Source organism: Odontesthes bonariensis, unplaced genomic scaffold, assembly GCF_027942865.1.
Source record: "Odontesthes bonariensis isolate fOdoBon6 unplaced genomic scaffold, fOdoBon6.hap1 scaffold_119, whole genome shotgun sequence".
Taxonomy (NCBI): Eukaryota; Metazoa; Chordata; class Actinopteri; order Atheriniformes; family Atherinopsidae; genus Odontesthes; species Odontesthes bonariensis.
This window is the reverse complement of record NW_027457371.1, coordinates 86,535-100,077: the sequence shown is the minus strand read 5'-3', so window position 1 is coordinate 100,077 and position 13,543 is coordinate 86,535. Positions and strand designations below refer to the sequence as shown.

The window sequence follows — 13,543 nt, the reverse complement described above, 5'->3', positions numbered from 1 at the left end:
CAGGTATAATGCAGTGTTATTCAGTGTGGCTCTCTGTCAGCAGGAGAGTACCTGAGTAAATCAAGAAAGTGCCACCTGTGTGATGCTACCTGTCTGCAGTGCACAGGTCCAGAGAGTGAGGACTGCACCAGCTGCCCTGCAACAAGGTGACCACCACTGACATGCGAGCATCTACTGAGCAGATTGAATGTTTTCCACATCAAATTGATTTTAAAAAGGTTGTGTTTTTTTGGGTTTTTTTGTACCCTGTCGATCTGGACACAGTACTCAGAGACCATCAGTGCTTGATTGAATTTGGTTAGATACGATCTGTTAATGTAACAGTTGATGATGTATTTCTGAGTGAAAACCAAACCTTGAGATTGATAGATTTGTCAGTGTGTTAGACCAGATAAGTCAAGGCAACTTCTCTGGGAAGGATACCGGGCCATTTCTTCAGTGTTTTAAGGAGCCCAAAAGCACTGTGACCTGAATTGCCCTGAAACAGATTTCTTATGTCTGGGTTCCTAGCCAAGCTTAGTAATCTGGTCGGACAGAAAACAAGGTAATGGTCACTACAAATGCAAGTTCTTTTGTGGAAACGGAGAAAGTCAACCAAGTCTTTATGGTGGTGGTAGACAGAAACTATTATTCACTAAAGGCTCATAAAAACCTGCTGGGAATTTGCCAAAAGACATCTAAACGATTCTGAGGCGATGAGAAGCATTGCCCTGATGAAACAAAGATTGAACTACTTGGCCATAATTCTCAGACGAGAGCAAGGAACTAGACACCTCCGGGACACCGTCCTCCATACACTCTACAACAAGGTCTGGAAGATTAGTGAGAAAAGAGAGCAATTCAAGCATCCCATCACGAAAACACAGGAGAAACTTGAGAAAAACTCTGTGAAGGGGTTGAGTGACCAGATTTTAAACCCAGCAGGGCATTGTTGGGGAGACCTGAAGATGGTTGAGTACAAATGCTCCCCGTACAACCTGATTGACCTTTAAGGATTCTGCCAAGAGAAAGGTTTGCCAAAAGGGGCATTTCAGTTTTTCTATTTAAAGAATTTACAAAACACTCGAGAATCTGCTCTTGCTTTGTCTTTTTGCACTGTTGCGTGTAAATGAACGAGGGAGAAAAACAATCTGAATCCACTTTCGCCTCAAACACAAGAAAATGTGGAACTTTTAAGAGGGTTTGAAAACTTTCCATCTGCGCTGCACATACAAAAGATGTAAAGTAACAGTGCATCTGATTACATTTGGTATAAATTGGGCTCTTAATCCATGCAGAGGTCCAGCTTTTGCAAAATCTTGTTCATTTAGGTAGATTAATCAAACTTGTTGTTCTATATGGTGATATGTACATCAGATGCAGCAGCTCAATCTGATTGTGCTCATCAATTGTGAATCGCACCCTGCAGGTTGTTTGATGAAGGACTCTGTGTTATCCACTGCCAAACTGGTCGTTATGCTATGGGAGGGCAATGCAACCTCTGTCACCACACCTGCCAGGCGTGTACTGATGAGGGACCTGACCAGTGCACCAGCTGTGACACAGGTATGCCAGCCAGCTGCCCCAGTTACAGAGCATGGAGTTTCCCTTTTTTTTTTCTCCCCTAGCTCATAAAACATGAACTCTCTCTGTGTTTGAACTGACACAGGTAGCTTTTTGCAGAGGTTCACTGGTGTTCTCTTAAAAATTAATTTATGTAGCTGTAACTGTAATGAAATGAAATCATGCTCTTGGATCAAGCTAAGGCTCATTTGTGTCAGACACCACCAATCCATCTTCTGAAAGTAATTGGATCTAATTAAGCAGTAATTCAGCTATGAACTGTTGATAGATGTGTTGAAAAGAGGAATTATTCACTCGCATGTTGCATCCTGATCTAGAGATCCCTGAACATCTCAAGATTTTATCTAACATCTCATTTGATCTCAGTTAAAGGACAAACTGTGTCTGTGTGCGATGACCTCTTTTATCTTCTTAAACAAAGATGCACACCCTCATAAAACACCCTCGTATTATTATAAAGCTCTGACGTCATTACTGGATCACAGCTGAAGAAATATCGGCCTGTTAATGTCAAGAACGACTGTGTTTATCACACAGTTACAGACAGTATTATGGCTGTAGGAATGAGAGTATTTACACTGGGGATATACTGTTACACTCCTACCTACACACACATTTGCAGATACCAGACAGCCAAGAGAAAATTAGCACCAGATTTTCTCTTTTCACACACACCTTCATTTGTGCACACACACTTTCATTTAGCTGGAAAGTTTATCAAACTCTGTTTGCAAATGTGGTTCCATTTAATTGCAGCTCTGTCTGAGGCTCAATGAGACATAACAATAATAGCATGAACAGACTCTCTATCTATCTCTCTCTATGCTGTTTCTTTCTCAAAACAACCTCTCTTATCTCAGCCCATCTCTCTCACACACACATATACGTGCAGAAGGTGCCGCCACATACTGAGCAGACAATTCTTGATACTAACCCGTAACGCTTTGCTCTACGTCTGTCACTCAAAAGGAAAAAGTAAAGACGGGAGCATGACAGGGAACAAACTCAGATGAAATAACAAAAAAAGAGATGGTCAATCAAAGAGCATGACAGCATCAGAATACTGACTCACACACACACAACTCCAGGCAGGTATGAAATTAAAGTCGCACACAATATTATAGATCTTTCTGTTTCATTCCTGTGGAAGCAACGATACACACGGAGGCCTGAGTTTAATCAGAAACCGAATCCCCGGCTGTGAAATGCAATCACAACAGTGAGTGCGGATCATTGTATGGAAAGTTTCTTTGTGGACAAGGAGAGTCGAGAGTGTGAGCCTTGTCACCGCAACTGTCGCAGCTGCGGAGGGCCACAATATGATGATTGTGACACCTGCGAAGATGGAGTCACTCTGAAAAACGGGGAGTGCTTAGAGGGCAGACAGCTGGAAGCTTGTCCTGAGAAACACTTCAGAAACAGTATGGCACATGTTAATTTTACTTCGGTAATGAATGCCATCAACACTGACCTTCTGTTTCGATTTGTACACAAAGGCATTTGATTAACTGAAGCATGTCTCTGATTTTGAAATTGTGGAGCTGACCCTGTGCTTTCTTCTCTTAACGATAAACTGAAATAAGAATGTGAATCCAGATGTCCATTCAGACATGTTGCCATGAAATATATATGTACACAATAACACATTGTTGAGTCTGTATTCTGTTCCTCTGATGCTTCTCTTTTTGTTTCCTCCTTCCTGTTATGTAGTTCCTGACATAGTTGTTTGTGCTGTTTTCTGTTGTATTTTTCCTGTAGGTCAGGATGAATGTGAGCTGTGTCACTCATCCTGTGAGACGTGCTTTGCTGCAGGGAAGGAGAACTGCAGCAGCTGCCACACAGGTACGCTTATTCCATCTATAGGTTGTGTTGGAGTGCCTTGGAAACTAGGAAAGGTTTAGTCTTGTCATAAGCTACTGGAAAAAATTCCTTCACAGCACAAATATTTTTATCAGGTGGCGGTGTGTGTAAGGGCGATAAAGATCAGCATCTACCTTGATTGCATGTCATGACATGCTTCAAAGGAAACACAAACCTTCACACGGCAGCCGAGATATTAACTGCTGACAACCTTTTTATCCAGCTATTTTTTTTTCTTGAAACGCTGTTTAGATTCTTTTTTTCTCCCCCCCTTTAGGTCGATTTTTGACTGCTCATCAGACTTGTGTGTCTCACTGTCCATCTGGTACATTTGGCAGCAAGACATCTGGCAAGTGTGAGGACTGCTTGAAGGGGTGTATCACATGTCAGGAGGCCCAAGTCTGTCCGCAGTGTGGCCAAGGACTTTATCTGCAAGAGGGAGCGTGTGTGGTTGAATGTCAGAGGTGCTTCTCGTGTTGTCTCATTTCTTAATTTGTACATAAACACACGCCATGCATTAGCACTGACACCTCTCTCTTCCTCATTCAAAGAGGGTTCCCACGAGATGATGTATGCCAACCGTGTGCCCCAGAGTGTGGATCCTGAAAGGAAAGTCCCTCCCACTGTCTGAGCTGTGAGAAACTGTTGCTGCTGCTGGACCACTCCTGCAAGTCCCAATGTCCAGAGGGCTATTATGCCAGCAACACAGAATGCCATCGCTGCTCAGATCACTGTAGCAAGTGCAATGAGGACGGCCTGTGTAAGAGGAAGTGCACTCAGAAGAGTAGTGAAGGGTAGAATGATGGAGGATGTGAGGATGAAGATTAAAGAGATGCGGACTGGAAATGTGATTTAATTTAGAATTGAAGTGGCTGGCTGAAGAGAGGAGGAACATGAAGAGGAGATGCGCAAGAGAGATAATCAGCAAGGACAGCGAGATCCCTCTCTGCTCCCTGCTCTGCGAGTGGTTCAGCCTAAATTTAACAGCAGAAGGGGGGGCCGGTTGTAGGAACCACAGTAAAAACATAGCAGAAATGATTAACATGAATACAGGATATATAAAACCATCATTTGTTAGGATTAGAGTAGTTTCAGTAGTGACACCTTTGTGTGTATTTTAGGCATATTGAATATCATTATGATTGGATTTCATATAATGCACAAGGCTTTAGTGCGTAGCTTCTGGGAATTGGAAGATTGTTTGACTTGATAAAAGGTCAACTGATTAGCTCAATGGACAGGATTGCTTTGAGCAGTTTAGAAATGATTAACACCGAGACAAACTGAAATCGTTCTTCTTGGCTGCATCGTGTTCCAGAAGTGAATCCTGGATAATATAGACAAACCAGTAAGAGGTTATGGGCTGTTTCTTGTTAGCCCAATCTATTTCCCTCCTTAAACCCAACAAGGTGAGATCGTTTTTAGTCATTATACTGCCATCTCCTGGTATTAGCTCCCGCTGGACCTTTGTTTGCTCATGTCTTCACTTTAACATATTTTGTTTTGAAAATGTCTTTTCCGGTGCTATTTTGATTTGCCTTTGAATACTGAATTTATGAAAATTAATTCTAATTCCCAAATCTTTTTTTTTGCAAAAACGTTTATATTTATCCATGAAATTTGTTTCATAAATTTGTCTTGCTTGGAAAATATTATGGGGAAAATATTCAGTTAAAGTGAGAAACGGCTGGTGAACAGGGTCAAAGTTTAACCTGGCAGGTATCAGGAAGCGTCCTCATCTGTGAGTTGATTTCTAGTTTCTGAAACACAAAGTGTGTGAACTAGAATTTTTTTTTTATCTCTTATTGACAGATTTCAATAGAAAATCCTCTTTACAGGTTTACGGAGAACTGACGTAATGGTAATGGAAGCATTTTTCCAACCGTCAACTGCATGTTTCATGTAACAAAATAAACATAAAAATGTGTATTTTAGAGATTTTCTTTCCAAGTGCCTGAAAATGACGAAAAATGTCTGGACAAAAAGCTAAATGATTACAAAGCTTTTGCTGCATTATGTAGAAATTTTAATTTTCAGTGCGATAACAGATCAAATTTCAGCTTTTCAGCAGTGGAACTTTAGAGTTTAAGAAAAAAGAGTGAGTTGCTTGTATATGACAATAGTCTCAATCATATATGCCAAACTGGTCCTGTAGACCAAGTACATGCATATTATGAAAAGCAATAATCATTTATAAATAGACTTTATTTTTAACTTAAACTACCTAACCAAAATTCAAATTGTTGTATTTTCTCGACAGTAAAATAAACGAAACACAAATAAAAGCCCACACTGAGTCAGCTGAGACTTCAGTACAATGTGACAAACACAACCTCTCCTTTATTATCTTGCATATTCTTTTCTTCTATCTCCCAGAGTGTTCGGAATACTACTTCCTCCATGAGGATAAATGTGTGGATGATTGTCCCACTGGATACTTTGCCAGTGAGAAGCAACAGGAGTGTGTGCGGTGTCACGCTGATTGTGCCTCGTGTGACGGACCGGACATTGATGACTGTGAAGTGTGTCACAACCCGAAAGCTGTGCATTACAACGGAGAGTGTCTGTCTGAGTGTCCAAACAACACGTTCTATGAAAAGAACACCAATGAATGCAGAGGTGTGGAACTCCAAAACTGATATCACAGTAATATTCATGATATTAATGCACCTGTAATGTGTTACAGGTGCTTTCCAAAAAAAAAAATGCCTTCTCATTTTTTCACAGACTGTGACAAGTCATGTCTGACCTGCTCAGGACACGGGCCCTCAAACTGCCTCAGCTGTGATACCAACAGACGGAAAGACGCCAGCGGACACTGTGCGTGGTACAGTCAGTGCGCCCCGGACACATACGTGAATCAGAATGGGGAATGCCAACAGTGCCACGCACTCTGCAATCGCTGCTCCGGGCCTGGAAAAGACCTCTGCCTCAGCTGCAAGGAGCCATGCTTCCTGCTGAGTGAGTCCTCAAAATGCCAGAGTTGTAGTTTGTGCTCATTCAGGTGTGCTTCCAATCTTTTTAACTTTAAAGTTCTTGACTTTGTGTGTGCGTCCATCAGACATCACCTGTGTGAAAGAGTGTCTTGTGGGTTACTATGCTGAGGACAAGGATGAGCGTGTGTGTGAGCGCTGCCACCTAAGCTGTCAGTCCTGTGTTGGTCATCATAGCGTGCAGTGCGTCACCTGTAAACCTGGATTTTTCAAGCTGGGTAGCAGCTGTGTTGAAACCTGCTCAGAGAGGTTAGAGGACACGCGACAGACTGAACGAAAGCCTTCCCACTAGTCTACTGACACCTATCAATTGTTCTTCCTCTCTTTTAGTCACTTTGGCAACATGGCCACCATGGTCTGTGAGCGATATGACCCCTCCTGCAGCCAGTGTTCAGGTAGTAGTAACAGAAACTGCCTGAGTTGCCGGGAGGGCTACGTCTACCTGGGGCAGTGGGGCCAGTACCTGAAGAGCTGCCCTCCAGGCTACTACAAAGGCAGGAGGTCTACTACCTGTCACAAGTGTCACCCTACCTGCAAGACCTGCAGCGGTAAAAGAAGCCCGTTGTGGCTTTCTGTATTATTATTATTATTTACCCAGCTTTTTTGTATTTTTGGGATATGAGATGTGGTGAGAAGTTAACACATGTTGATTATAAAGACGGGGCAAAGACAGGGCAACATACCCATCATATGATATACTTCGGCTGGGCTTTTTGATTCAGTTGTTGTGCTTCTTTGTTTGTAAATTCCAGCTCAGTCATGTGTTTACGCGTTCTTCTTTGTGTTATATCCCTCTCCTAACAGGTGAGGGTGCTCTTGCCTGCCTATCCTGTTATGATGGCTTTGACTTTAAGAGAGGCATCCGTTACAACCCTTGTTTCGTAGGCTTCTATGCTGCCTCACAGGTGACAGACAGCTTTTGTGTTACTTTATGTACAAAAGGGTGTTTTGCTTCATGAAAAAATAAAAACAACATCCTGGCTTTGTGTCAAGATTTGGTGAAGTATCCGCAGGTCAAATTCACTCACAAGAGTGTGGCGCTGCAGTCTAATCTGTATTCTGTTGTTGCTCCAGGATTCAGAGAGTGAGAAACCAAATTGCAAAGCTTGCGACCTGTCTTGCGAGGGCTGCCATGGTCCCAGCATGAGGGACTGCACTCTGTGCCCTGCGAGCCAGATCTTGTCTGATGATGGCCATTGCTTGAGCTGCTGTGGAAATGAGACCCTGCACGATAATAAACCGATACCCAGGGAGTGCTGTGATTGCAAGTCATCAAAAGGTAAACAAGATGAACACTGAAGGTGCAACAAGACATCTTGTGACATTCATTAGTGCAAACTCCTGAGGAAGTTCCAGTATTTGTGCACAAAAACAGTACGCATACTTATTCATGGAAACATGTTGAATATAAGTGAATGTACAAAGAATTGAATCGTCTTTCTTTTTTTTTTTTTTTTGTTAGATAAGTTTACAATAACGACATTTTTTGATATGGGGAACTGGCCGATGAAATTCCCCACATAAGAAGTGCAAAATTAATCAAGGAAGACGGATGTCATGCATACTGATCCAACAACAACAATTTAAGATAAGCTGGTCACACCCAGCAATGTACTGTAAGCTCTTCTTTTTCTTCTTCCCAGTGGAGTGCATGCTCAGTGTCAACTTTGTGATGGTGACGACTGACGATTTGGACGGCACGGCTAAGCTCTTTGTCACTGTTTGTGTTGTGGTCATCCTGTCTTTGGGCGGAGGGATCTTCCTCTTCCTCAGTGCTCGATCTAAAACTGCCGCCATGACTCACAAAACCAGAGCGGGAGGGTATGAGAAACTGGACACCAGTGAAAGACAGGTGCCACAAGCCACCACCTCTATGTTTGGGGAGTACGGTGACAAAATAATTGAGTGTGAAGATAAAGAGGAAGAAGACGATGATGAGGATATTGTGTACATGACAAAAGATGGCATGGTGTATCGTAAATTTAAGTATGGACTGTTGGATGAGGATGACATGGAGCTAGAGTATGACGATGAGAGCTACTCATTTAGGTGAAAAGAAAACAAAAAAGACCTTCAGTGGACGGACACAGTTCTTCGCCTATTTCTGCAGTTGAATTTGTTGTGAATGTATTACTTGTTTGGAAACCAAACATCAATGTAATAAACCGTCTTGATCTTTAATGAATCCTTTTTTTTAACCTGTATTCCTTCCGACTTTTAGCACATTTCTAGGTTAAAGCAGGGCGATTTGTATTCATCTAGGAATTCTGGCTATAACTAACAAGTTAAATGTGTTCCTCACTGAATGTGACCTGAAACTTCATCAGATGATCACACAAGTCTTTGTCATAGCTGTAGAGAACCCAGTACAACAAGAGACACAATTATACACCTTTATTGAGGAAAATTATTCAATTTAACGAGTAGCAGAGTTCCTCGGCGGATGCAGATTGTGAGCCTTGGCTGAAGAACTCTTGAGCAGTTGTTAATACAACTCTGCGATGTTGGTGACTTTCCTCAAATGAATTCCTACTTTATGCCCTGCAACAACATGCCTTTTTGGATCAGGACTTTGACTTGGCCATGTTATTACATTGACTTTATTCTTGTTAAGCTGGTTAGGCTTTGGTAAAACCTCTTGTATGCAGTTCAGATGCCGTAAAAAAACAAAACTAAAAATGCCTGAAGCATGACAGCACCACCACCGCAATGTTTCAAATATACAACAGTGCTTCCTTTCTCCACCAACGTAGTACAGCTAAGTTAGATCAAATTGAATTGAACTTTTCTTTGAATTGAACATTTTGTGAAGTTTTCAGTTCTTTGAATAAAAAAGGTTTGCCAAGTCACACTGAATTTACCTCCTCCTGAAGGCAAAGGTCCCACAAGCTTTTGCCACTAAGATACAGTATGTAACGCCACTTTCCTCAGTAGAGAAACGACTTGTCTAAGTCTAGTCTATGTCTAAATAAATTTAGTGTTTGTTAATCTTTAAAAAGTCTAAAGATCCAGTGGTGTTCCACAACGCATCTTTGCTCAAATGTAGAAAATTTGATAGTATTCACAAAATTTTAAACAACCCTGCTGTTGCATGCCACATATCCATGAACATATTTGAAAGGGACACAGAAAAGAGAGGTTTTTACAGCCCAGACAATATCTGACCCAGAAGTTGGAGTCTGCAAATAAAGTCACTGTGAAAGTCACCGAGTCATCTGAGAAATCCGACATAACGCTGCGAGGTCAAGCTGGACGTGAGCTTACCGATGGCCTTCAGCCTCACAACAAACAATAAAAAGGTTTAGTGTTGGATTAAGCAGACTGGTCCTCTGATTGGGCTTCTTACTTACTTTGTAAATCACAAACATGATATCAAATGCCAGACTTAACCGCAGCTCAGAGTGTTGCAATGTCATCATTTTGCTGGTACCTTTATTAAACTTGACTGTGTATCACACACAAAATGTGAACTTCGAAGCTCTTAATTAAGGATGATTTGTGCAACCTTTTCCTTTAGTTTCACAAGAACAGAAAGTTATGTGAAGCGTCATCACTCCATAATCCCTGCCTCACCCCATTCCCTGGTGAAACACACCCCAACCTGTTTTTTGAGCACATTTCCACCGTTAAAAAAGATTATTTCTTCATTCTTACTTACAGCTGTTGTGGAAATTTTAGTAAGGCACAGAGTCAGTTATTTTCTGAGGAGATAAGATGCTTTTAATAATATCGCAAGAGAGAACAACACAGAACAGAGTTCAGAGTTGCTCTAACTCTTAGATGAAAACAAGTCAGTTAATATACAGGTTAATACGTAGTCACTCCTTTGATATGTTCAAGACTTTGTTATCTATCTTTCCTCCCTTTCTCCAGCCAAGGCGCCTCAGTATCGTGCCATCTTCCCTGTCAAACTCCTTAAAGTTGTTAAATCATAAGAGCACAATACCCTCATTGAAAGAGGGAGAAAAGAGAAAAACAAGTGTCTGAAATGAGTTATTACCGGGTGATACAGAGTAACACTCATACAATGTATATAGGAATTAATTTTTCCCTTACACTCCACCCTTTTGATTATAATAATACCATTATTTTAATCAACCCAAAAGAAGCAAGAAAAATAATAACTTTATCAGTAAACATCAGTCTGCATTCACACACAACGTGAGTTTAAAACGCAGGCATCATAGTGATAAAGGGTCCAATGATGAACAATAAAAACATCAACAATTAAACAGAAACATCGTCATCCATGTCCAAATCAGAGTCACTAAAAGGACAACCTGAAAGCAAAGGAGTTTGCTGAGTCAGTTGAATCATTTGGTAAGACACAGACTTATCAATGGCGCGCACAATGAGGCCTCGCACACAGGGAATAATACAACAGCCACAAAGAGCTAATAGACACAATCCAATAATTAACCCTGTGAGGAGGGAGAGAATAAGAGTCTTCCATTTGCCAAACATTGAATCAAGCCAACCAGTAAGGGAGGTGTCAACGCCAGAGTTTTCAGCCAGTTCTTCTCTAAGGGAGCGGAGGCCATCCAGAGCTCTGGTTACAGAGCCATCCGGAGCCGTATTATTAGGAATAAAAGTGCAACATGAATCACCCATCAAAGCACACACCCCTCCGCGTTCAGCTAGCAACATATCTAAAGCAATTCTGTTTTGCCAAGCCATAAGAGAAGTGGGGCCTAGCTGTTCAGCCAGTCCTTCAATAGCATCATGAGTGTAATTAATAAAACGCTGTTGGTTATAAAAAAGATAATTGATCCAGTCCACATTTTTGTTAATGGTAGGCCATAAGAAAATGGACTCAAAACCAGCAGCTATCTGATTTCTGGCTTTGTATTCATCAGGGACACCTCTGGGAACTCCAATTGCATCAACATAGACACGATCATCAAAACTGCCAGGAATAGAGCGTTTGCGTACTGAGCGGGTGGGTTGAGGAGCAAAAGGATCAACAGCAATACGGACATTATACACCAACATCACATGGGCACACCTACCAGTCCAATTGGCAGGCAAACTAGAATGTAGCTTACTGTGACGGCCACACAGCCAAAACATGTCGGGGACAGGGCGAGTGGAATGCAAAGTATCATTAAAAATCCAATGAGACATGGAGGGAGAATCAAATAGGCAATAAGTAAAAATACAATGAAAAGCTACTGAATTCTGAGTACTACTTCTTCCCCATGTGACAGGGACAGTAACATTACACATGTCAGGTGGGACACTGCCCAGGGCATGTCTGTTGAATTCATTTGCAGGTTCAGGTTGGGATTCATAGCAAACTATATAAGTATTTCGTGCTCTAGATAACTTAAAATGTGGCGGTGGTGGAATAATGCCACCGGTGAGTGGCGGACATTCAGTACTCCAAGGATAATGGTCTCCCTTACTATGATATTTGCCATCCACGCCCTTAAAATAACTTCCTCTCATCAGCCAACAATGTGTCAAACACAGGTGATAAGTACAATTCATACCACGGAATGGAGATGTTGTCATCTCAGGGTCAACTTCAGGCAGGTACAGCGTCACATTACGAATGCCTTTAGAGCAGATGGCATAGGAAGTACAAGTTAAAGGATGAACTTCCCCAGGCACACCTGTAAAAGCAACAGGCTGTGCATCTTTCATACAAACCACACAAGAAGCATCGGTGACAGATTTAATAATTCGCCAATTGATACCAAACGTTGCGTGTCACCCATGGTTCTTGTAAAACATTTCTGGACTTGCCACCAGGAGAGGCATCTTTAACATGATCTGCATTATTGCTGCCTGTGAAATCAAGATAAAATGTACACATGCTGGTTACAAATAGTAAAATACAAACAACAAACAGTTTCTGCCATTGTTCGCACGTGTGATGATCACGTCGCTTCATCGCAGGTCTCGGTGAGGATGTCTCAATCTTCGGTGTCAGAGGTTACTAGCACTTAACACACCGGTGGAGTACAGCTTTTACTGCTGACTCTTTTCTTTGTCCTTCAGGGCGAGTTGGTTAGGCTGATGTATGTCAGGGTGGAAGTCATCTACTGGTTCTGGCACCTTCTTACAGTGACTGGCGTGAATCCAGGTTGCTCTTTCTGCGACTTTAACAGCTGTGTGAGTGACCAGTAGCACCTGGAACGGGCCTTGCCAGCGTTTGGACTTCCAGTGTTTTCTGCGAAATTCCTTCACCACTATCCAATCACCTGGTTGGAGTGGGTGCAGGGGTGTGTCCGCTGAGGCTGGAAGTGCCGCTTTCACTGTCTGTGAAACTTGAGAGAGGACAGTGGAAAGGTTTTGACAGTAACACAACATTGCATCATCACAAACAGTTGTGGAGGGGAGGGGTCTGGTTACAGGTCCCACTCCCAGGTTAGGAGGTCTGCCAAATAAAACTTCAAATGGGCTGAGGTTCACTCGAGCTCTAATTCTCATCCTCATATAGGTGAGCACAATAGGTAATGCTTTTGTCCATGGCAGACCCGTTTCTTCACAACATTTGGCTAGCTTGGACTTTAAAGTACCATTTTCTCTCTCCACAGCACCTCCGCTCTGTGGATGATAGGCACAATGTGTACGCAAGCTTATTCCCAGGAACTTACCAACCTCGGTCAATGCTGTGTTTACAAAGTGTCTGCCATTATCACTGCTGATCTTCTCTGGAATGCCCCACCTTGGAATGATTTCTGTCAGCAGTGCTTTAGTTACTGCATGACTGTTTGCATGTTTTGCAGGAAAAACTTCAACCCATTTACTAAACATGTCCACCACTAAATCAAATCAAATCAAATCAAATTTATTTGTATAGCACATTTCATGTACAAACAGTTCAAAGTGCTTTACATAAAATAAAAGCATTGCAGCAGGGAGTGCAAGAAGCATTAAAAATACATAAAATAATATAAAGAGAAACAAATAAAATCATTTAAATTAATTTAAAATCAGGCAACAGTCTAGATAAGTTAAAAGATATTTCATGCATAGCCACATGAGAAAAGAAATGTTTTTAACCTGGATTTAAAAATGTCTACATTGGGTGAAAGTTTAATCTCCACTGGCAGTTTGTTCCACTTGTTTGCAGCATAACAGCTAAATGCTGCTTCTCCATGTTTAGTCTGGACTCTGGA

At 41.8% G+C, this 13,543-nt stretch overlaps 1 protein-coding gene across 1 annotated transcript; it reads left to right on the top strand.

The window, feature by feature from the left end:
- Positions 1-5,669: 5,669 nt before the first annotated feature.
- On the top strand, positions 5,670-8,503 carry LOC142375916 (proprotein convertase subtilisin/kexin type 5-like; the record flags this gene model as incomplete). Its single annotated transcript, XM_075459900.1, has 7 exons — positions 5,670-6,042; positions 6,151-6,384; positions 6,485-6,665; positions 6,747-6,964; positions 7,221-7,321; positions 7,491-7,695; positions 8,060-8,503. Coding segments are annotated over 7 exons (1,722 nt in total), but the record flags the coding sequence as incomplete, so codon positions are not given.
- Positions 8,504-13,543: the final 5,040 nt, after the last annotated feature.